Here is a 25,610-nt window from a genome sequence, read left to right on the forward strand (position 1 = left end):
AAACAGAGTCTATAAGAAAAGAAAAGGTAGTCTAACACGAGTAAATAAACAGGCTACATCCTTACGGACCACTCGGAATGTCTGGCTATCACGCGCAGACAAACGGAAAGATCCACGGAGTAGTCAATAACGTATCCGCCTGAATTTCAGAGACTCTCCGCATCTATTCTTCTTTTATTTTGCAACAATGTCAGCCTCCACCGTCATCGTCCCAACGAGGTGATTGCCAAGCGCGCTGCTACACCGCCTAGCTCACCGCGGAAACGTTATCCCTATTCATTAAAATCCTTACCTCTTTCCGAAACAGGAGAGCGGAGACGGCGCGTAAACGCCGCGGAATAGCGGCCATCAAAAAAATGTGACAGTGGTGGCGCCCGACAATCCCGCGCCAAGCCTCGAAACACAAATGACTCCGCCCCCCCCCCCCCCCTCCGCTCCCAATCGTCCCTTCCCGCCGCCGAAGCGGATGCGGCGGGATTCGCGGTTTCCCCGCGCAAGCGAACAGGGGTTCATTGTTTATCGCAGGATGCGCGCGCGGTCTCCGCCAAAATGTGGAGGAGTGAGGCCCACTTCCATTAACCTCGTTCGTCCCGAGTCGATGTGCGGCGACGCGCCGATTCATTGTGCCGCTTGGGACAAAAGCGGGGCATTAAAAAAATGAACAAGTAAAAAAAAAGAGACAGGAGACAATTCTCGGTTTCTCCCTGCTGTTCAATCGACGCTCGCTTCGTCCATACCTTCGCCACAGAGGCGGCGCGCGCACTGGGCTCCGCCGAAGGGAAATCAATCGGCGCCGGCACCCGTATGTAAACAAGTTTATTTCTTTCGTCTTTCGCGCAAATTTTTTTTTTACAAAAGGCCCGTATTGCTTAAACGTCGCGGCAACTTTTGTGACGGTGCTGGAGGAGGAAGAGAGGATTCGGGTACGGCGGGCCGCCACAAAGCGAGCCCGAACAATAGGTCGACGGAAGAAGATGCTTAGCTCACGTCGACCTGGTGAGAGGCCTCAAAGGAAGAAAAAATCTCGGAGCTCATGAACAAAGGCACCACTCGGCGGCGCGAAAGCCTCGGTTTTGTTTTCCTTTATTGCGCACGGTTATTCTTTTTTTGATACAGCCAGTTTTAGTTAACCTCAGATGAACGATTTATCGAAATATGTCGCAACGTCACTTGTTGCTCGAACTATCTGCGCAACAATTGAAGAGGAAGGACCTTAGATGAATGAGCGCTCCGTTGCAGCATCATTTTCACAATGATGATTATCTAAGATATTTTTACTTAATCTTTCATAGTATTATTACTTCAGTTCTTTCATTATTTTCTTGTACAACGTACAGAAATGGCGTATTCGAAGTGCTTCCTTCTCACTCTCTCGCCAGTAAACGATTTACAACAAGACAGAACGAGCCAGAATTCCAGAGCAAGTGTGACGAATGCAGTCTGTAATCATCGATAGCGAATGACGTGGCAGAGCTAGCCGGCCTTCCCCATCTAGTCTTCTTATTTTATCTATTTCTTATAGCGATGAGCTGAGTGTATGCCACATGCGTAGTTCAATCCGAATAATATAGAGATTAAGAGGAAGATGGAGGTTTGAAGTTATTGACTATGATCGAACAAGGGATGACTCAGACTGGAGTCATGCACAGTTTCGATAAGGGGATTTGTGTATAACAAGGCAATGTCGTCTGTCGCGTAATTGATAACGACCAAGATGCTACCTACACAGATACTTTAAATAATTTTCCTGAGAGCCTACTTGACGTGTTTCATTTCTTTCTCGATTGAATCGTAATTAGTGGCGTTCAACAAGTCTCATTCAGCACAGTAAAGCGTGCTTTGCCGCTATAAGCATCGTGAGGAGGTGGAGCCTCACTTCATTGCCTATCAACACCAATCAATTTTCTGATCTAAATAATATAACAATAGAGGTAAAGGTACGTATCATACTGCACTTACGGCATTGATAGGCAAGCTTGCGATGCCTAAGCTTCATAGCACAGCCATTGAGCATTAAATAACACACTACAGACAGCGGAGATCTCGACAACACTATCACCGCAAAAGAGGCGCAGAAAACGACGCTCAATACATAAATGAGATATCCGCTCTGCCATACAGCTCATCATCGATGCAGTTAGAAATAAATGGTGCAGCACAACGAACTACACTAGAAAAAAAAAAAAGATCTGTATGACGAAGGTATAGTTCTGTCCCGGTTCCATCGCCAGCTGCACGGTGTGCTTTACCTTTACAACGAAGGGACCTACAACGAAGGATCGCGGATGCTCCAAGCAGTTCGTAATAAAGGCATTCGACTGTATCATGCTAACACTGTAAGCCTACAAAACCTCTTTAGGCATACTAAAACCAAGGCCTCAGAGATCGGGCTGGAGCGCGGGGTGAAGAGCGCGATCTCGCAGGCCATGTTGAAATGATCGAAGATGCAGGTGTGAATGCTTTTCTCGCAAACAAAAGAAACAAAGAACAATAAGCTTATGTTTGATCTCGCAAAGTGCCGGATACAGAACGCAAAAAAAAAAACAGAAACGCCAACGCTCTTCGCGAAATGAACTTCTCGCAATCAGCAAATAGAGACAAATGACGCAGTCGCCGTAGCGTGGCTGCTAGCAAGATAAACAGTTATCGGGAGGAGAACACGCCTAGGACGCCCTATAGCCTTTCCATCTTTGTAATCCGGCTCGCATTAAACGCGACGCTTTCCACGATTAATATGCGACAACACAGAACACGTGCGAAAGTGCACAGAATCAGGTGCGAGCACGCAAAAATGCCGCGACATGCTTGAGTAGAAACAAGAAGATCGCAAGATAAAAAGGAGCCGAAATGAAAACATCTCGCACGGCACTCAGCTTCGCTGTTGTGAGCGATGACGGGAAATAATATAGAATACAGAGTAAACAATGAGTGCACTGTGAGCAGTGAAAAAAAAAAAGAAATGGAAGGAAGTTGCACATCGTAATTTATAGCGGGGACGCACGGGCTGCGAACACGAGAGAGAATCGATCGCTTATAAAACAACAAGGGTTTTGATTTGTGTTTTTACGCACAGCGTTCTTTTTCAGCCTTTAAGAACAGTGCCGAACATGCAGGGCGGTGTTTCAGAGGAATGCAAACACAACAAAGACAGCAGAGCACGACATCTTCTAATAAATCTAAGCAATGAAAAAAAAAAGCAAGATAGATCCATCTTTATTATTTTCTTCTTTACACTACAAATGAGACCGATACTCAGTGAGAACATCTCCGCATCTTGTGACACGAGAGGAAAGTAACGAATAACGTAGGTAACGAGATGTGTTGAAATCGAAGATCAGTATCGGGAAAAAGCCTCATCAATCTACATCAAGGCGCGGCTTTCAAGCACAAACAAAGGCTCGCTGATAAGCGGCCGCTATTTCGCTGATCAATGAAGTTAAATCACCGCTGAAAATTAATGAAACAGACCTTTTGCTTCCCGCCACACTATGGAAAGACAATATTATACTGAGCAAACGACAGTGAACACGTGATCTTTTCGTATCAATGTTTACCCGAATGCAGAGAAAGCACGTAAAACGAAGCGATCGTTGTATTCGTACATTGCGTACTGTATCCTTCAGATGACTTCTTACGGTGAGTTTGCCGCTGCATTCGTAGTGGAAAGCTTTTAGGGAGTGATCACGGAAAGTAAAAATCGAAATTCTGGAAGTAGCAGCTAAAATTTTCCAATACCGCACAAGCTACAGCAAGCGTGGTATTTCTTGGACGAACGCCGTGATGGAGAACACGAAAACATGGTAGTCGCAATAAATTTAATTCAGTGTAATCCATTAATGCAGATATCGAACCCTGATTACCTCCGCTGAATCTGAGACAACGATTTGTTTCAGCTTCTTTTTTTTTTCTCTGACTTGTTAGTCGTCTAGCAACAGAACCATGTGTCATTCTTCCCCCCCCCCCCCCCCCCACACCCGACAATTAAGTTTTTCACTGGCACAGACCCTCGTTAGGCAAATGGCTTCTAGTAATTTTCAGGACAAAACCGCGACAGGGAGCCAGAGAATACGCAAAATGTCCTTATTTTTTTCTACGCGTTCTCGTTCTAGCGAAAGAACGAATAAATTTGTTCTCTACCACGCGGTAATTGAGCACGAACACTCTGTAAGCTACGACCCGAACAACATCCTCAACTTTTCCTCCGGACTTTTCACCTCTCTTTTTCTTCACCTCCGCACTTTCTTTCACCTTTTCATGACACTTATATTTAATGGCGTAGCCTATATATATATATATGTTAGGGGGGGGAGGCATTACTTATTGCTGGAAGGCCAGGTGCCAATCGTTCATTAGCGAGCTCCACGGTTGTGCCCTTATCATCAATCATGCCCGGCATCGCCGTGGGGCCTAAATTGTGTATACATGATCAGTGCGGGCCGCGACCACACCTTTCTACCTGATGTGGCTGAGGCCACATCAGGTATTACATTTTCTCAGAGAGCGTCATTACTGTGTTGGTTAAGGCCGCGTCTTTCAGGTTGTACGGTGCCACTATATCGATTTCAAAGGGAGGGCTCATATCATCAACATCCCCTATCGTCATCAGGATACCGAATTCTCCAGCAGTTAGCGCCGACAATAGACGGAAGCTTGCAGTTATAATGAATATTTCCGTCGCCCATAAGAACAGACGACAAGAACAGACGGAACACCCATAAGAGCAGACGACAAGGCCGGACGTAACAAACAAACCAAGCTAGTCTTCAATTACCACGGTAAATGCGCGCGCGCCGATTAAGCGTGTGCACACTTAAGCGGCTGTGGCTTTGCGTTGCTAAGAAAGAGATGGCGGATTCGACTCCCGGCCGCGGTGGCCGCATTTTATTGGAGGCGAAATGCAAAAAACGCTCGCGTACTTGAATTTCGATGCACGTCAAAGATTCCTAGGTGGTCGTGATTAAAAGCGCTTTTTTCCAGGGCGAGGTTGAATTCCATGCTGTTGTGGGTTGCGCTTTCGAAGACGAGGGCACAGCAAGGCCTGTAAGATTTGGCAGTCGTAGCTGTAGCAAGGAGCTTGGGAGGAACTTGACTCTTCGTCGGGACTTAGGCGAGCAGGATTTATTTACAGTTGAAACAAGACATACATCGACAGTCTAGCGTGACTCCCAAATGGAGCACGCAAGACAACGCATACAGCAAACGAGCACACAGCTCACGAGTACATTTCGAACACGACAACGAGCACGACGACGAGCACCCTCTAGCAGCCGACAATCGCTGCTTATAAGCACTTGGTCCCCCCTTGGTTCCAAGGCGACGGAAACGTTCGTCCAGGCATTGTAAACATGCCGCCTCTCCCCGGGACGGCTTACACACAGAGACACGCACACACACACGTGTTCACGTTCCGAAACCGACACCACATGAATATCGTAGAACTCGGAACCGTATCGGGTGGCGCGCCCGAGTAGCACATTGTCTTGCGTGTTGGTCGGCGCGTGGGAAGGAGCCCACGACGACGTTCCCGCGGCAACTCCCCCACCCGTAGCAGATCAGGTCCGCGTTGTCGTGTTGCGCACAAAGCCTGCGTCGTCGAACTCCTTCGGTCACAACGGCGACGAGGCTAGAGCGTAACGGTGGCGGTTTCAGCACAAAGCCTGCTTCGTCAAACGCATCCCAGCTGAAGCGACGGAGAGTGGAGGACGTGCGTATTGTTCCCGACACAAAGTCGACTTAGTCCCGCCGTGGCTAGAGGTTGGCGGCGGAGTTCCAAGAAGAGGCTGCCACCGCTGGCGTAAATGGCTGGCAAACTTGCACTGCAGCTGGCCGTTCTTAACAGGCCACACAGTAAGGCGCTCCCGTTTCTTTATCTGTGTGCCTTACTATGTCCTTGTCTGGACGTCTAAATTTAAGTTGGCCCACCCACAGATTTGAACTCGTCCCACCCCCAAATTTAAGTTTGCCCACGTTCAAGCTTCCCCACCCTCATATTATAAGTTGGCCGACCCCCAAATTTTCAGTTGACTCACCGCAAACTTAAAGTTGACCGAACCCCAATGTTGGCCCACCCCCGAATTTCAGTTGGCCCACCTTCAAATTTCAAGTGGACCCAACTGCAAATTTAAAGTTGACGCAAACCCAAATTTCAGTTGGCCCACCCTTACTATGGCCCACCCTTACTATAAGGTTCTCCAAGCAATTTCAAAGGAGCGCTATGTATCTCTATAATTATTGCCTTCAAATTTTTTTAATTGTTCAGTATCACTCATGAAGCTACCAATCATCTATATTTATACTACAATAACGGTTAGACGCGCTCACTTTGCAAATTACGTATTTTTGCGCCGTTGCAAGGAATTACACCTTTCACGTTACGGGGTTTGAGTACTCGCCAGAGAATGCTTACGCATTAAAACTGCCGTTCCTGCAGCCGCCGTTACGACGACAGGAACGAGAAAAAATTTGGCAGCAATAATAAATCTTTCGCAGACTAGCGAGAGCTTCTATACCGAAACAAACAAAACTGCACACCGGTTTGCTTGTAACGAACGATTCCGCGCGTCGTTTGCAACGTAGCAGAAAACAAAGGACGCGGAGGACACAAGAGTATATGTGTGTGGGGGGGGGGGGGGGGGAGGAGCAGGGATAGGATGTCTTAACAAACCTGTTATAGCTGACCTGTCAACAAAAGCGCACTCGAACGACTTTCGATACCGAAGCGGAAAGAACTGCGCTTGATCCCTGGAGACCGGGAATCCGGCGAAGGCGAAAACAGAAACAAGATGGCAATAAACGTCGTTTTCAAGAGGGGCACGCCAATGCAGCGAAGAGATAACAAGACTCGATGGTGGCTCTCTTTGCCGCCGTCATTCGAGCTGAGAGGACAACGACAACCAGCAAGTGACGAAACCTTACATTTCGCGATGAAAAAAAGAAATTATGATGTGAAATTTTTAGAAAAATAAAATAAAAGAGGAGAAACCTAGCGTCCCAGATTGTTACGCTTCGGTTCAATCTTTCGGCGAAGCGGCGCAGCTCGGCCTAGAAAAAAAGACACGTTCGCCCCCTTATGGCCGCCTGTTAGAAAGCGCAGAGAGATGGAGAGCAGGAGTGCGGGGTGCCTCGACGAGAAAAAAAATGTTTCCAGTTGCTTTTTCCTTCCTTGTTTTTTTTTTGTTTTGTTTTTTGAAACGGCAGCCCACTGTTGATACGAAGCGGCGCTGATCCTTGTTTTCGTGATTCCGCTTCTCCCGTGCCTATTCGCTGTTTTGTCCTCGGCGCAGTCGAGACTTGAAGTGCGATTCCACTTTCGTGTTTGTCTGCTTCCTTGCTTGTTTGCTTGTTTGTTTATTTATGTATTTGTTGAGTTCTTTTAAGAAGGCGCAACGTCGTCGCCTAGCAACGAGGAATGCATGCGAGGCGACTTGGAGAGAGATAACGAGAGAGAGAGAGAATGATAACTGGATGTGAAAAACAAGAGAGCGAAAGAAGGCAGAGAGAAATATAATTAAGAAAGAATGAAGAAATACGGTAGGCAAAGAAAGGAAATAAACATGATGTAGAGATATAAATAAGAACAGAAGCAAGGAAAAAATCCAGATAGAAGAAAAAGGAAATAAACATAAAGTAAACATAAAAAGAAGAACAGAAGCAAGGAAAAGCCAGAGAGAAGGACAGAGAGAGAGAGAGAAGAAATGAATGAAAAGAAAGGCGGGGGGATGAAGAGTGAAACAGAACCTAACGAAAGACGGAATGAAGTAAGGAAACAAACAATATAGGCTGAAAGGATAGATGCGATGAATGAAATAAATCAATAATGAAGACAAAGAGGAGTTAATAATTAAATAAGAGAATGGACGGCGGGAAGAATGACGGAAGATGAAAAACAAATAAAACAAAAATTGAAAGAAGGAAGGAAGCAAAGGGTTAAAAGGAATGAAGAAGGGAAGGCCGTAGCAAGAAAGGTTGCAAGGGAAGAAAAGAGGGATTTAGCATTTATAGCCCGACAGAAAACAAGCAAACGAAAACAGCAAGCAAAGTTTATGAAAGGAAATAAGAAACAAAAGGATGAAAGGAGGGGAAGAAAAGAAGAAAGGTACTGAGGAATTTGTAAAAAGGCAGACGCGGGGAACTACGAAAAAAAAAGAAGGGCCAATTTGGAATGCCCGGTGAAGATTATGGTATTGGAGGAAAAACAGCGTCGCACATCAATAGAGAAATAATCCAGCCTCAGCTACAACGAATACGCCTAAAGATACCACGGAGCGACTGGTGGAAAGCACGAGTACGACTATGAAGCAAATAGCGAGAAAAAACGGAGGAATCGGTGGGCTGCTTTCTTAACGCTGGCGCTGCTAACAAGAAGTTAGCAGCGCCAGCAAGGCATAATTCAAAGCGTGCAGCATGAAGTGTTCGGCACTATGCCGACTGAAAAAAAAAGAAAGAAAGAAAAACCGAATGCGCGGTCTTGACTAATCGCTGAAACGTGAAAGAGGTTTAGAAAACAATAAGCGCTTTATCGGCTCGCACGTAAGGGCACTTACAAAATGTTTGTATTCCGCGGTTAGCGAGAACGGATATCTCGTTCGGAAAATATACCTTTTTTTTCCGCAGAGACTGCGTGCTGTCAAATTGTTTCATAGGCAGTGTGGGTTCGCCAATATAGATATATATATATATATATATATATATATATATATATATATTCTCTGACGGTGTTTTACGTCCTATTGTAACACCGTTCATGTTCAATGCGCAGAAATAAGAGGCTCCGCAATAATTCTGAACCCGCCGTGGTTGCTCAGTGGCTATGGTGTTGGGCTGCTGAGCACGAGGTCGCGGGATCGAATCCCGGCCACGGCGGCCGCATTTCGATGACGGCGAAATGCGAAAAACACCCGTTTGCTTAGATTTAGGTGCACGTTAAAGAACCCCAGGTGGTCAAAATTTCCGGAGTCCTCCACTACGGCGTGCCTCATAATCAGAAAGTGGTTTTGGCACGTAAAACCCCAAATATTATTATATTATTATTATAATTCTGAATCTCTGGGTTTTTTTCACGCTCACAAAGTTCTTTGCCCAGTAAACTTCCGATGATGATAATGCGACGATGAAGAAGCGAAAGGGGCAAATTATCAATCACCGGGATCGCGCCATCCCGTTCCATTCATAATGAGCTGGTCGTTGTAAACACAAGCACAAGAGAAACCAGAAACGACTGCAGAAGCAGCTCTCGTTTTTTTTTTTCTTTCCGTTGCTCTCGCTTCCGTGTTATCTACGCACCATTTTGAAGCCACAAATTCTTCTGATGTGGCCCAGATTTCAGTCCCTCCAAGAATGTATGACACCGCAAAATATATTTGTATGAAAGCGCACGTAAGCGGGCGAGCCTCATAAGTGATCTACCAGCGTGGGATGTAAATAAAATGAAATGGTGGATCTCTCCACTTCACTTAACATGGGACTTTCCCCTCGAGACAGAAATGATCTCTTTCATAATTCTAGCCCCGAATCCAGGCACCCACACTCGACTCTTTCGTCATGAGCCGGAAATGTCAGTAGGTTATGCTAAAACGAAAAGAAAAGTAATGTTTCTTAAGGAACATCGCATTTTCCTTCTTTCTTTCTATTCACACGTCACCCGAACCACTCCCCAAAGACGATAAATTCCTCTTGCGTCCGTAGCCTAGGCGAAACGCTCCGCCAGCCAATCCCCGGAAAGGTCATGGTTGCATGCTAAAGCGCAGCAAAAAAATATATATATATATTTTCCCCAAAATGACAAAAACCCTTTTTTATCCCTCCTCAGCCCAATTATTTTCTCAAAGAGGGAGTTCCACCTCTTAGAAGCCGAGGCGCACGACTACCGCAGCCAACGCTCTCGCCGGTCGCCCATCGCAAAGGTCATCCTCACACGCCAGCCTTCATTACGCCAGCTCCCGCAGAATACCGCAGTCAGTTCCCGTTCATGCGCTTCGCTCCATTCCCGACTCACCCGTTCCAGCATCCCCGTGACTTCGCTTCGCTTCCCGCGCTTTTCCTTGTTTCCCCTTTCCCGTAGCCCTCTCCGCGGCGCGCTCCCGTCTCTCATTGATCCCCGACGACGGCGCCACCGGCAAAGCCGTCCTATGGCCTCTCCCTTGGCAAGTGCTGCCACCTTTCGTAGGTGAGCCGAACTATGCAGTCGTTTAGCGCTTCTGTTACGTAGGGCACCGCGGCGCTTTCGATCAGTTTCTTTCGGGACTTCTGCGAAAGAGAGCGCATTCTGGGAACGGCGACACGATATCATGTCGCTGTTTTCGTCTTATTTTGCCAGCTTTTTGCTAAGTTCGGTTGCCACTCTTTTCATCTACTTTTACTGCATAAATCACAATACACATTTTCTTTTTTGGTTTATCTTTCTTTTTTTTTCGGGCGTTACTAGCCTCGTTTATGGCTGATTAAGAGGAAAGCCTTAAGTGACTCATGAAAAAAGTTACCTTGAAAAAGAAAACGCGTCGTCCGGTCCAATAGTAAAAAAACTATCATCAACATGGGCTCGCACCCCCCTAAGCAAGCAAAAAAAATGCAATGGCTGATTACTGTCGTGATGCAGAAGCTACATGCTTCTTTTCTTTTCTTTTTTTTTTTTATGTACGAATGATACATAGCTGCGAACGTCAAAGGCTGGCTCCTGCATTTTGGTCAGTTCAGAGGAGGTTGTTTGGCACGTGCCTCATTGACGGGCGCGCCGATATTTCTCTATCGATTTTACTTCTTTTATCCGAAGTGCAAAATACTTGCGCACGAGCCCTAGAGCGTGACGTCAAGAAGGTGGCGCAGTGTTGCCGCCAGCGTTTGGTGTAGACAAGAGGTGGCCATTTCCACAGCTTCCGCGCGAAGGTGGTCCTGCGAGCCTATGAGCCGCAACTGCACGACAAACCTGAACCTCGGTATATATATATATATATATATATATATATATATATATATATATATATATATATATATATATATATATATATATATATATATCATACACGACAAAGGCCTGTCCCACGGCCCCATAACGTCACAAATGTCGCTGTTTTTTCCCAAGTGCTTCTAGTCATTGCATGCCTCTTATAGTGGCGTAGCCTGTGATCAATTACTTCACTGTCACACATATAATAATAAACAAAAAAACTGCCTCTCAAGTGGAGGTGAAGGTGCAATCCACTTGCCTCTGAGTGCACCAACCGCTCGTGCGCTGAGGCTCTGGGGCGATAGATTATACATTTCGTACTAGGGACCTCTTCACAACCTTGACGTTGAGCTGCGCTCCCACTGCTGTGTGCGATAGAGGAACACTTATGCGAGGTGCAATCACACGAAGGCAACTAGCAAAGCAAGTCGTGCTGCTAAAGTTTACGTAGTACGTGATCCCTGCGGTCGAAATGATGTTCCACATCAGCCGTCATGCATGCCGTGTGCGGCGTTGACCTAAAGACTCCCATGTCCACGTTGGTGCTGCCACACTTGCAAATATCACTTGCACACACTTGCAATATCACTTGCAAATATCAAAGGAGGTGGAAGGAGCTACAGTCGTCCACGTTACGCAAATTGCAGAGCATCGCGCGCGTCATGCGAAGGTTGTGGGTTAGGCTACTATGCCGGTGGCAAGCTCTCTCTTTTTTTCCACTTCCCTTTTGCCTTCATAAAAAAAAAAATATGCAGCTTACCGCAAAATTAGCCGTCATTTAATTTTAAAAAATAATAACTGTTAATATCTCCTATGTCGTTCTTGGTTTCATTGTCTGTTGGCTTCGTATTGATCTTACAAAATATTGAACGACTCTGCTCTCCTCGACAGTCTTCTCGCTTCGTACACAAGACACAGGTGATGCAAAACCTGCCGCTGTCAGCACGTTCTGGGCCTGCGAAAAACAACCTGCGCATTCTCTGAATTCGTATTCGAATTCGTATATATATATATATATATATATATATATATATATATATATATATATATATATATATATATATATATATATATATATATATATATATATATATATATATATATATATATATATATATATATATAGGTACGCGTTTTGCAACGTAGCTCCATGCAGTAGGCACACAGCTCCAAGAACAACAAGATCAGTGCACCGGCCTCGCCAGACAAACCAACTCAGCAAGATTTAAAGTTTCCGAAATACCGTCGCGCGCGACGGGGGACCTTAGAGCTCGGCCTGCCTCCCAAACAGACCTTTCGTTTACCCCGCAATTTTCGTCTCGACGACGACGACGACGACGGCAGCAGAGGCCCGTCCTCGTCGTGCATTGTCAAACGAGGAGCTGTTCTTTTTTTTTTTTTTTTCGTCTCGAACGAGAGTAGAGAGCACCCAGGAGAATAGACTGAAGCTAGTGCAGCTACATCAGCGAATGGATGGAGAAAGAAATAAAGATGAGCAAAATAAGAAATAACTATGAAAACAAACGAGGCCAGCAAGGGAGTGGTCGCGCAGGAAGGCAGGCGCATGCCCCGCCGTGTTGCTCTGATCGATCTTGTTTCCTGCAGAGCGCCAACTGAACTATAACACGCGCCGAGTCGGTAGGTTCGTGCAAAAGTAGAGACAACTATATGGCCTCCGTTATTGAGTTCGTTGCCAGGTACCTTGGAAGGCATGAGACAACCGTAAAAAAAAAAAAAAAAAGATTCCTGCAAACCTCTTTCCTGCCTTGCCAACTCTCCTTTACCCCCTACGCAACAAAAAGCTGTGGGACGATGCCCTCCGCGACGGACCTCCCGAGGTCCTCCGAGCTGTGATACAACGGGCTCGAAACATCGCCGGAATCATCTTAGGGACCCTGGACTGAGGGTTCCTCCCACACTGCTCTCGCCATTCAGATGTTTTTAATAAAGATGTTTTACTCTCTCTCTCTCTCCTACGACAAATACTGAAGGAAACACGGGCTTTAGCGTCCGTGGGATTCGCCAGCGTGACGATTCATTCTACATGGCCAATGATGGCGTGCTATTGGGGAGATTGTCGAATTCCCCGATATCGTCGAATGCACCACCATGACAACTCTGGCCGCCACAAAGGGCTGCTGTACAGTCCATCCCCTATCAATTCAAAAATATCGCCTTATACATGATGCTCTAAAAGCATGGCGTCCACGACGTGTTTCCGGCTACGCAATCACTTCCGGACGCGTACAACCCAGAAAAGCATGGCGCTCGACACTTTGTGTCAGTTGCACGGGAGGAACGGTCGCTTGGCGTCGTGGATTTGCATTTCACCTATTGCGGAATTTGGCAACGTGCGGAACTCGACGATGTCCACGAGATGCCGATATTATAACGGTTGGGAAAGCGAGCCGTTCGCTTGCCGTCGCGTTATTGGCCAGAATCACGCCTGTACGCCGTCCAGAACTTCTTTTTGGGCCAATCACGCAACGTCAAGCGAACGGTTAGCACCGAACGGTTAGTACAACACGAATTTGCCTAAACTTCGTCCTTCTAGATTCAGACTCCTTTCATACTTTGCTCATTGATCGTATTCCACAAAATACTGCGTTATAAAGGTAGCAGTGTGTCGATAATTGCGCATTTGCACAGTCTCATTATTTTCTGCGCTTAGAAAGATAAAAGTTATTGCTTAAACACGTATACGCGAATAAGCGTTGTCCAAAATGGCACCCCCAGCGAGCAAAGGCAAACAAATCTCGAAAACAACGCTTTCGTGTACTGTAAGCGCCGGAAACGATCGCCAGAGCCAGAAACACGTTATGGTTACCACGTTTTGGACACCACTCATTTAAAGCTAGATAAGGCTTGGCGAATGAAGGCACGAAACGTTTGGAGCCGCAAGAACGAAGATAAGACAAATCCATCTACTAACCAGCATTCCCAAGGTATCTGAATGTTCGCAGTGCCAGAATTCCCTTTGGTAATTTTAGTAGGAAACTCTATGGAAACAAGTATGCTAGCTCAGTCATAGGGGGCGAGCGTGGCCTGAGGGTAAAAATGGGAGGATGCTCCCATCTTCGAAGGCGAGAGAGAGAGAGAGAGAGAGATGGGGGTAGGCGTGGGGAGGGGGGGGGTTGATTCAGTTAGGCTGGCGCGGGTTAACGTTAATTAGTGATAAAGGCGAAGTCTCAGCATCAGACCGCGAGGAAACAAAAGGTAGAAAGGCGAAGGAGTGGGAGAAAAAAAAATCTTCGAGGCACGGGAGAAGACGGGAGAGGCAGGCTGATAGGAGACGATGACGCTGGCTGGTCCCGGCGCCGAAAAGACTGTTGTCCGTCGCTTTGGGGAGCCGGCCCGAACGACGCGTATACGCGTCCGCTCGGGCGCGCAGCGCGGCCGCCTGTGCACTGTTGCGAGATGGGCCCGAAGCCCCGGACGTATATCCTCGGTGGCCACACGCAAGGCAAGCGCGCTAACGCGTTAGCGTCGCAGCAGGAGCAACAGCGGCAGTCGCCCAAACCCAGCGCCATTCCAGGAGTTCCTGCGTAATTCTGTTTTGTTTCTTTCGTTGTATTTTTTTTTTCGCTTCCCTCCTTGCTGCTGTATCGCTATGGCAGGCGCCTTTTGCCTGTCTTCTTGTTCTGACGAAGGGCGACAGAGGCAGGAGAAAGAGGAGAGAGGTTCGTGTTTCGCCGCGCGTGAGTAGGCACGCGAGAAGACAAGCCAAAAGTCGACCGCGGCCCGGTTCCGTCTGGCTACACGACGACCGACTCTGGGGCTCGTTTATCTTCGGCCATCGCACGTCTGGCCGATCCCGGCGCGCCGTGAGTCCTTCCGGCTTCGTTCCCGTCGACTTCAACGTCATTCCCGCCCACCTCTCCCAGCCTTCGCCTCCTTCCCGTCCGACCCTTCGTGTTCGCAAGGCCTCACGTGACAGCGTTTTATTCTAGCAGGATGTGTCCGGTTTAGTGACGCTAGATAATAGAGCCCGAGACGCCAAAATGCTACCTCGTTGTACTCTGCCGACTGACCAACCAAGCGATAGATATACAAATCGATTGATTGATTGATTGATTGATTGATTGAATGATTGAATGATTGAATGATTGATTGATTGATTGATTGATTGATTGATTGATTGATTGATTGATTGATTGATTGATTGAGAGCTCTGCAGTAATGTCACTCACCTCGGTCTGTTAAACGCGCGCCGAAACCGCGGAAGATTTATTTATTTATTTATTTAGTTATTGAAGATAACGCAGGGACTACGAGGAGCCGCATCGTTAACACAGTAGCTATGGCGTCGTGCTTCTGAGCACGAGGTCGCGGGTTCGGTCCCAACCGCGGCGGTCGCATTCCGATGGGGGCGAAATCCAAGAACGCTCGTCTACGATGCATTGGGTGCGCGTTGAAGAACTCCAGGTGGTAAAATGAACTCAGAGTCCACTACTTCGCCGTGCCTCATAATTTTATCATCGTATTGGCATGTAAAAACCCGGAACTGAATTTTCAGGGACTATCAGGGACGCTGTAGCGGAATTACTGCAAAAATTAAATGCGCGTGTAAACAAAGTAATGTGCGATAATAGAGAGTTTTAGAATAGGGGCCCCAAACGTTTTGGGGCCCCAAGAAATAGCGTCGAAGCCACTACGCATGCGCGAGACGCAAACTGCGTTTGGCTTTTGCGTTGGGAACGCTATTTCACCGATTTAGCGTGAGCCCAAATAGCGGCCCCCAAAGCTTTGCGTCAGCAAACATGGCGGCACCCATCGAAGTGACGGCTCTAACCTAGCATAAAACTCGGTCCGATTCGTGGTAACGCGTGAAGTTCGCAAGCTAGGAGAAGTGACTGCGATTACCGCTTTCTCTTAACTAGCGTGTGTTATGAAGATTGATTGATTCATTAGACGCCGCTGATTGCGAATTCGATTGTGGATTTTATGGCTCGCAGGGCTAACGCGGCTAAGCTTGGCTGGTGAAGGTACGTAATATTGGTTTGCTCAAAACTAAGCGCAACTAATTTTTTTGCTGCTTACAGAATAACCTCTACATTGTAATTAAACGCGAATACACGCAAGTCAAAATTACTATTCCTATCATAAAATGGTATATTTTATTTAATTATTTCTAATAGCTTTTCTTTGACGCCGTAGTGGCGCTGTCAGTGCAAGACGCTACCGCAAACGCAAATCCCTATTCTAAAGCTCTTCACTCCTGCGTGCCCCAACGCTAACACCCGCAAAGCTCTTTGAGGCCCCAAACTATTGGGGCCTCTATTCTAAAACTCGCTAATACGAGACTGCTGAACGCTAACGCGTAGACGCAGTAAGGAAAGCTTCTTGAAATTGCCAAGGATGAGATACTCTTTGACAGCAAGTTACACTACTAAGCGTTTATAATAGTTTCTGTTATCTCGTATGGAGCCTCTTGTGTGGCATATACCTCCATCCACGGAAAGCATAACGAGAACACGGGTAAAAATATTTCGTAGGCGCGTACGGAAATCTCGGAGGCAGCGGCAGTAATTCGCCGAGTGTCTGCTAGATGACGCGGCATTGCCGGGCCGGATATAACTGGTGCATATCGCTCCTTTTAGGGTGCCATATACATCCACGTAAAGTAATTCTAGCACCCGAGCGTGGTGATGCAGGGTGCTAATACCTCTACTTCAAAATCGCGGAATGCAGGAAGAGGTCAAGAAAGTTGTCAGCCACGTACAGGGCAATTGAAAGTGTGAATAGACAACCAGAAGTCAACAAGAAGAAAGCGATAAAAACAGGGACGGTAAACTGAATACGAAAGAACGAGACAAAAGAAAAAAGCATGGAGATATACTAAGATGGCACACAAGAAAATAGGATAGAAAATTTGTACAATAACACAAGAGGCAGTGCTTTGCTATTTGGGGCCGAGCTGGCTGCCTGATGACAAAAACGTACAGGAACAGGTATAGGCAGCAGGACGAGAAGTATGTCTACTGTAGAAAAATTCTGGAGACGACTCAGCAGATATCGAAATGGGAATTACAACATATTCACCCTGCAAGAACTGTAGGAATGTTCCCCTTCCGTTAGCGTTAACTTATCAGCGGTCAAGATAGGTAAGGCAGAGGTGTTTAGAGTAGTAGCAGAAATAAAGCGGAAGAGAAATGGATCCGAGGTCGTTACCAGTGTTGCCAATTTAGCGGCTTTCCTGCTAAATTTAGCGTTTCTTTTTCTTGCGCTGCGTAGCGGGAAAATTAGTTGTCTTGCGGGCAGCGGGTTCTTTTAGCGGTTTTCCTGTGATTTTGGCTTTTTTTTTCCGGTACAAAAACCTACATGTGAAGTAGGGTAAAAAGAAGGACACCGACCACAATCCCTACTTTTACCCTACTTCATGATGCCTCCCGACCAGACGGGCTTCCGTCAAAACCTCGACTTCAAAAACCTACATGTGTTTTGACAATAATTCCTCCTTTATGTGTTACAAGCGTGAAGCTTATCCATGCCGCTTTGAAAGTTAGAGGAAATTACCATGTTTATCAACAAACAACGCGCTTCGCATTTCTTCCTCCATGTCTTCACGCCTCCTCTGAACTATAGCTCTAGCAGTCTCGGCCGCTCTTCGCAGCCTCCACTGTTCGCCATTTTCGCAGACGCACTCAAGGGGGACCTCGCCTCGTCAAATACCTCCGGTAAAATGCTTCAAAAAAAATCGGGAAGGAATGGTTACAGGAACCAGCGCTTCGAGTCTGGTTGATGGGAAGTTTCAGGTGACGTACGCCAGACGAGCCAAATGCCGCTGTTGCAAAAAAAGTTGAACCTTGTGCAAAGCTCGCGGGGGAATTCGGTCGCGCGCGCTGTTACGAAGAAACATATTCCGACTGATGAACCGTTTTTTTGTTTCTTCTCCGGTATGGACGCACAACGCTGCAAGTACCCCAAAATAAGCCTCGGGCGTCATGTGCTGATGAGGGATGCCTTGCAGTGTTCGTGTGCGCCCACTCTGCAATGGCGACTTCCTTCGGAGCTTTCAATAGAATAAGCGCCAAAATTGACGGCACACAAGAAGAAATACAGACAGGACAAGGACAAGCGCCTTGTCCTGTCTGTATTTCTTCTTGTGTGCCGTCAGTTTTGGCGCTTATTCTATTGAAAGCTATGCACCAACTAGCCCCACAACGTGTTTTGCTGCAGTTCCTTCGGAGCACCCGAGTGCGTGGAATGATGACTGCTGCATTAGTAAGACATGGTTAGTCTGTGGCATTTGTTTCCTTGTGTCCTCGTCTTTTTCGCGCTGTTTCACCTCAGTTCTAGATAACTGCTGCTTCGGTTACGCGCGGTCCGAGCACGTTGTTCGTAATGTCGGCGCGGTGGAGGTCCACGGGGGTCAGCGATGGCAACGACCACAGAGCTACGGCGGCGTCAGCGAACGAGTACGCGAAGAGGACGCGCGACCATACCAAGGTCACCAATGAGATAGATGCTTTAAAGAAGAGGTGGACTAAATAAAGAAAATGCAGTCAAGCTGCTACGCTGCAGTATACCGGGTGCTTTATTTCAACGTTCACGGTTGTTGTTGTTGTTTTTTTCAATTTCCTGAGGCATGTATACCACAAGTATACTGATTCAGCTGTATTACTCGAAGATGCGGGTTTTACTTACGCAGAAAACCAATACAAATAATTGACTAATTTACAAGATTTCGCTAAACTACTTTTTTAAATTAATCAGTTTAGTGCACGTATTTTCATTACGCGAATTCAAGTCAGCGATCTCACAAGGCACTTGGAACTGACTTTCAAACGAGCACTATAGTTTTGGGATAACCACAGTCAAACTTGGGGCAAAAGCGCAATTTTGGTCAATTTATTATTATTATTATTATTATTATTATTATTATTATTATTATTATTATTATTATTATTATTATTATTATTATTATTATTATTATTATTATTATTATTTTACAAAAAACGCCCTTTTATGCAATGCAACTAAAAAATTACTGGAACACCAATGCATTTCTTAGCAAACTTTGGGATCGCACATCTGGAAACTGGTTTCTTCCTCAGAATTCGTTCCAAGTGTGCAATATTTTCGGAAACAACCGGCTACAATTCGCAAATTACATTAGGTGCAGCAAAATAATTAGTATCAAATTTAAGTAAAAATAACTTATTAATTATTGAAATATTCACTTTGATTTCTCATGCGATTATTGTCCGCCTCTGAAAGTACTCCATCTCAAGAAGTAGACTTCTGCTACATCCCTCGGGTGATTTAAATGAAAACATCTGCTAACTATAAAATAAAATTCCCGTATAGTAACACCTGATTAGCTAAAGGAGTTTCACTGAATAGTTCAACGCCACACCGTTTGGAATGGGGATGCGATTAAAAATCATGATTAGAGCATATACACGAGCAAATATTGGCAGCAGGACGAGAAATGTGTCTGCTGCTGCAAAAGTTAGAGCCCAACTCAGTACATCGTAATGAAATGCCGAGGAATTTACACAGCGATAACCATAGGGGATGTCATCCTTCCAGAGGCGCTGTGGTTCTACGAAGCTACAGACACACAGCGAAGATGTCGGGATGATGCCATTATTCATTTCCATGAACCTTCCTCCACTTTGAGGATTTCCGCAAAACTCATTCGTCATGTACGGTGTGTGTAAAGAAGATGGCGGCCATGACGTGTTTTCGGCCCCTGCAATCGCTTCCGGTATACCTGCAGTACGCTAAAACATGGCCTTCGTGATTAGCAGCCATTACTCCGCGGAAACTGACGCTGCGAGATGTCATTTCGACGCCACCAACTCAGTGGTTGTCGGAACGAGGTTGTCGGCCCGATTTCACAAACGCGGTGGTACGTAGGGTTAATTCGTGAAAACGTACACGTTACCAACCACTCGCAACGCCGAAACAATGAAGACATCCACCGCTGACAAAAAAAGAATAGCAAGAAGAAGTTCTCGAACAGAAAGTTCATGCACATCCGAACATTGAACTCCGGAGCGGTCTGCGTTCGCAGTTAGCAGTCGGGAAGTGCAGCACCCAAGAAGCACGTCCGTGTAAAGAGTAGTATAGTGTGAAAAAATATTGTCTGACTATGGGGCAGCGCATTGACGAAGATAGCACGCGCTCATTCACGAGCAATGGTACGCGCACCGGAATGTGGAAAAGAGTAAAAGAACTTCATTCATCCGCAAGCTCGAGCTCTGAATCAGGCCTACACAAATCAGGATGAATCGTTGACTATTATGCACTTTTCGCAAAGAAGACAGCTGTGCCACGATGTTCGAAGCGCTAACGTCAGGTCTCGCTTCCATTTTAAACTTTCACGACAAGTTCCGTGAAAGAACTCGGCTTTCTTACAGCACTTGCCATGTGCGTGTGTTTGATCCGGGACACCGAACACTTGCCAGCACCAAGCTATGAAATGTAACGAACTTGGCCACTCTGTTGCTGCACGATGCTCTACATGTAATTTTAACGAATGTGCACTTACATTTAGACGCAAGGCGCAAGGGTCACCTAGTGCTGACTGCTTGCTCAAGCTGTGAAGCACCCTACTTTTGTTGTTGTCGTTTCTTTCTACCGTGTTTATGCGAGACTGTTGTGAGCAGCCGTACGCAAACACAGACGTCCGCATATCCGCTGCAAACGACAAATGAGCGGCCGAGAGTGGGCAACACCAGCCGTGCTTGCTGCATTTCTCAGTAACTATGACGCAGAAGTGGAGCGATACAGCTTGCGTAAGCCAATCGAAGGAGCGGTCGGACGGACGGACGGACGGACGGACGGACGGACGGACGGACGGACGGACGGACGGACGGACGGACGGACGGACGGACGGACGCGACGGTGCAGACGTCCGCTGCCACGCGACCTCCTGCGCGCACGAGCTAGCACGCATCAGCAAGCGTACGTGGAGTATGGGCTTCACGCCGCGTGCCCCCTCGCGATGGAGCGTCATCTCCTCCGGCGTCTGCTCAGAAAAAGCGCTCCGTCTCGAGCAGCTGTCTCCAGCAGCCTCGTGAATGCAGTTTCGACGCCCAGAGCAACGCTGGTAACTTCCGCTCAAGTTCCACAATACTGTAAAACAGAGTATGGAGACCAGCCAATGCATCAGCACTCAAGGCAGTGACGTCATGCTTGAGGCTCAGCGCCCGCGTTTATGTTTCCTTCAGTGCAACGGAAACATCATCGCTAAAGTATGGCGCCACCGTTATGAGTGCTAAGGCATTGCCTTGTCTGCTCTGTTTCAAAACAAAGCGTCATAGAAGAGGAAGCGACGAGAGCTGCTCTGACGCTCGAGGCGGCGCTCTGAGTTGTGCTCGGGCCTGAGCAGGCGATGTTCTGACGCGGAGACAATAGAAGAAAATGTCAAGACAAGGCGCCTAATAATTAGCACGATTGTATCGCCAATTGGCTGACGCCTCCGGCAGCGTCCACTCCAATGCCGCATCATCCCTGGGCGAATTATGGGTGAATGGTCGCAGAGAACAGATGGAACCGAAGGAAGACTGGAGAATCAAGAACTGCGCACGAAATCTGTGCGCGCGAATAAGCAGACGATGCTGTATCTCTTCGACTTGTCGCCCCAAGCAGGTTGCTATTCTGCTCATTGTCAAACTCCGCCAGAACGTCGAATTCGCCATCTTGCGTGTTCTGATTGGCCCACAGGGCTGCTACGCCCTCTCCGATTGGCTCCAAACGCCAACATGGCGGAATTCGACAATGTCCGGACTAGCAACCCCGGATTTCCCGGGACTGCCCGGAGTCTTGAGAATCTTGTACCACAAATTCAAGAGACCCGCGCTGCGATGCGAAGAGACACGCAGCGCAGTAAAGCGCAGGTTGTCATGCTCGCTTTCACCAGACGATGCTGCTACAGCCACGGCGTTACTTCATTCCGAAAAAGAGGGGGTACGAGCGAAGGGTAACGAGGGAAGTGTCGGTTTCGAAAGAAGGGATCACAGCAAAAAGAAAAATGATAAGGAGACAGAGATAAAAAAAAAGAAAGGAACGAAGGAAGGCTCGTTCAACTCACCGACATTCTCCATGCTCTGCGTGAGCAGCGCCTCGAACGTGTGTAGACTATAGCTCTCGGCGTCCATACCGCGCGCCAGCGCGTTCCTGAGGTGCGTCTCGTACTCCATGAGCAGCTTGCTCGTGGGCGACTCCTCGTGCGACGCCTGCCTCCGCGGGGTGGCGAGACCCGAGGCGACGGCGCTCCCGCCGCCCGAGCCGCCGCCGACGCCAACGCCGGCAGCGGCGGCCTCCCGGCCCCCTTCGTCCGAGCTGGTGTCGTTGCTCGAGCTGGGCGGCGTGGTGGCGTAGCACAGGTTGTCGTACAGGAAGTGGTCCGACGGCGGCGACCCGTCGGCCAGGTCCAGGCCCACGCTCCGCTCCAGGCTCCGCCTCCTTCCCGACTCGGAGCGGTGCTCGCGGTCGCGGAGTCGCGGCGTCGTCGAGCCGTGCTGCACCGAAGGAACCGACCGCCGGTGCTGCTGTTGCTGCGGCGGAAGGGGCGGCGGCGCCCGTAAAAAGGAGGTTATGCATAACGCATATACGCACGCGCGTGCGGTTATGCGTTATGCGAGAGAAAACCGCAAGGGTCGCATTATCGACGCAGAACGAAAAAGAAAAGGGGGGACCGACCGCCGGTGCTGCTCTTACTGCGGCGGAAGGCGCGGCGGCACCCGTAAAAAAAAAGGCTATGCATAACGCATAACCGCACGCGCTTGCGGTTATGCGTTATGCAAGACAAAACCGGAAGGGTCGCATTATCAGCGCAGAACGAAAAAGGCAAGGCAACTCAACAACAGGTCACATCGAAGAAAGACAAGGTCTTCAGGGGCGCATTAGTGTATAATTCGTGGTTTTGTTTAGCCTGCACTAGCCTCGCGATCGGCACACATCTATAGACTGCCCTGTCACCGGTGCCGGCCCATCTGGGCCATCTTTGGTTGTAATTTCGACCTTTTTTACGCTGATTGTGCATTATTACTGCTACAAAGGCTCTCCGGTAACTTAGTGCCTCTTTCTTTTCAATCCAAGCTTCATTTTGACGCCTTCGTCCTTCTTTAAAAGGCCTAAAATCGTCTGAATTACAACACGAAAGTCGTCAGAAGCACAAATCCCATGAAGCGCAAATCGATCTAAATTCGTCAAAGGAAGAACTTCCCTTTAAAAAAGGAAATTATCCAGAGCCCGCTCACTGTGGCAACCGGCTCACGCGAACCGCTTGTTTGGCACAAAAATAGCACTGAACTTGCTATTTTATGTTTTACTAGCGTAAGCGAGCGATTCAGTTGTCTCGAAGCGTTAGCTGTCGCGAGTGGAGGCTGGCGAGGCTGACAAATATATTATGATATTTATTACGCGCGTTTCTAAGCGGTAACGCACGTTTCAATCATCTCGGAGCCCTAGCTCCCGACATTGAAGAGCGGTAAAGCTGAGAATTCAGCGGATGTTACCGGATTGTGTGAGTAGCATAATCGTTATACCATCAGGCTATTGTGCCTGGGTACCCTCGTTCAAATCCCCCCCTTCGGACACGTAATTATATTATCATTATTACTGAGCGATTTCTTATGTTAAGCTCATCTGAGCCTACTTAGCGAGAACCCGACCAGCGACCGACAAACCAACCGACCCACCCACCAGCGCCAAACTTTAAGGAGGTAGGCAAAAGAACCTTCGCTTACAAAAGAACACGCCTGTCTACAGCGCTTTAGCAACGCGTAAGAGAAGACCAGCTCAGAATGTGTCCAGAACCCCATCGCTACGACTTCTTCTGTCCTAGCCCTGCGTAGCTTTTAGAGTATACGACACCGTAAACAGGTGGTGTCCAAATCCATGCCCCAAGAGACCGCTCTCTCTCAACAACATAAGCAGATCTAGAAGGATATGCGTTTGCTTGCGTCATGCACCAGAAGCGATTCGCAAGCCTTAAGCACATCATAGAGGTCACGTTTTCAACATCACCTATTAACTAGTCAGCCCAACCAATACATTAGTAAGATGGAAACTTGAAATGTTCAACAATGGATGCAGCGACCAGGTGCCAACGTTTTGAGAAGTAGACTTGTATATTTCATGGCAGCAGCTGGCTTTTCCTGGCATCATTCATTTGGCTAACTTTCCCTCAACGCTGACGACCATAAGCGGCAACGAGACGGAAGGGAGTTGTTTGGGTAAAGGTGAAAAAGTTGGTGAGTTGGCGTACAGTAAATTGAGTCGGCTAAAGAGAAGTGCTTGCTCCATTGTCCAAAGCCCAGTGTTCCTCAATCTGTAGATTGTAACTACTCCAGCTCGCGCCCTGTCGCGAAGGAGGTCGCGAAGGGGAAAGGAAGAAATAGTCCGTGGCCGAGACTGGGCGTAGTGCTCGAAAAGGAAGTGGAGCACTCGGCGCCAACAGCTTATACAAAGAATGGTAAACGCTGGTAAGCATGCCTGAACACTTACTATGTTAACATTTCCGGCGCACACAACACCCGCCACCTCTCTTGCTTTCAGTGCATGCATACGCGTGTGAAGGTACTTTTGCTAACTTGATTTCTCGGCGGAAGCCGCCTTACAAACGAAGCACATGTCTCAGCTGCACGATCGCCTTGAACTGAGAGTTACGATGTTCACTTTCCACGCACTGTGCTCCAGAAACAGCGGCAATGTAGTCACATGGATCGATCACTACTGCTGACATGCTTTGTCTTTGGATAGCTTAAATTGCTGCTAAAAACAATTTCACTAAGGTTATATGGCAGTTTCTGAAACGTGGCAGTTTCTGTTTCACACGTCAACATTTACGCATACTGACATTAGAACGCATGTGGTGCGGACAGAAGCCGTACGCAAGAAACAGACTCGACGTTTTCTTTCTTTCTTTTTTCTTTATTCTGGACATCATGCAAGAACTGCTGCAGTGTCTTTGCAAATTTCTTGTCGATCACCCTACGGTCATAGTAGCTTTCAAGTAGCTCGCGCGGTAGGAATGTTTCAGATCCATTGTTATAGTTCTGATCACCACTGATAGCTTCGCAGCAAGATTCGAGCTCGCGGTATACGTGTATTTGGCAACAATGAGAGAAAGGGACAAACGGAAGCGAAGGTGAAACATTAAAATATCGTTCGGCCACCACACAGCAGATTCGCGAACAAGGCTCCGTGTGGAGGCCAAACAAGGATCTGTGTTTGGGCCGTAAGCAAGACCTGTGAACAACACTTCCAGGCTTAGCGCTCACGTCTCGGCATTGCTGATGTTAGGATCGAAACGATGACGTTGGTAGAAACGTGGGCCGTAACGATGGCGTTCCAATTCCCAACAGGCGAGCCATCTTCACAAGTCATTCGCGTGGACGACTGAAACTTCATGTTTCTTATCGCTTTTAGCCTTGATCGGCGCATGCTCTTTTTCATCAGCAACTTTAAACAGCTATGATGAGACCAGCAGCCCTTTCTTTCTTGATGCTCCCCCCCAAAAAAGAAAATCCGTATCTATCTATCTATCTATCTATCTATCTATCTATCTATCTATCTATCTATCTATCTATCTATCTATCTATCTATCTATCTATCTATCTATCTATCTATCTATCTATCTATCTGTGTGTCTGTCTATCTATCTATCTATCTATCTATCTATCTATCTATCTATCTATCTATCTATCTA

The 25,610-nt window shown here is 47.3% G+C and overlaps 1 protein-coding gene across 9 annotated transcripts in view; it reads right to left on the bottom strand.

Annotated features, from left to right (window-relative positions):
- sif (guanine nucleotide exchange factor still life) overlaps positions 1-25,610 on the bottom strand; it is a 213,069-nt gene that overhangs the window by 135,433 nt on the left and 52,026 nt on the right. For 8 of the 9 annotated variants that reach the window (XM_075695937.1, XM_075695938.1, XM_075695932.1 and 5 more), the window contains exon 8: positions 21,987-22,452. In XM_075695937.1, coding sequence (XP_075552052.1) covers positions 21,987-22,452 — 466 coding nt within the window. The remainder of the gene's footprint in view (positions 1-21,986; positions 22,453-25,610) is intronic. The other variant, XM_075695933.1, reaches the window with a different exon arrangement.

Source organism: Dermacentor variabilis, chromosome 6, assembly GCF_050947875.1.
Source record: "Dermacentor variabilis isolate Ectoservices chromosome 6, ASM5094787v1, whole genome shotgun sequence".
NCBI lineage: Eukaryota > Metazoa > Arthropoda > Arachnida > Ixodida > Ixodidae > Dermacentor > Dermacentor variabilis.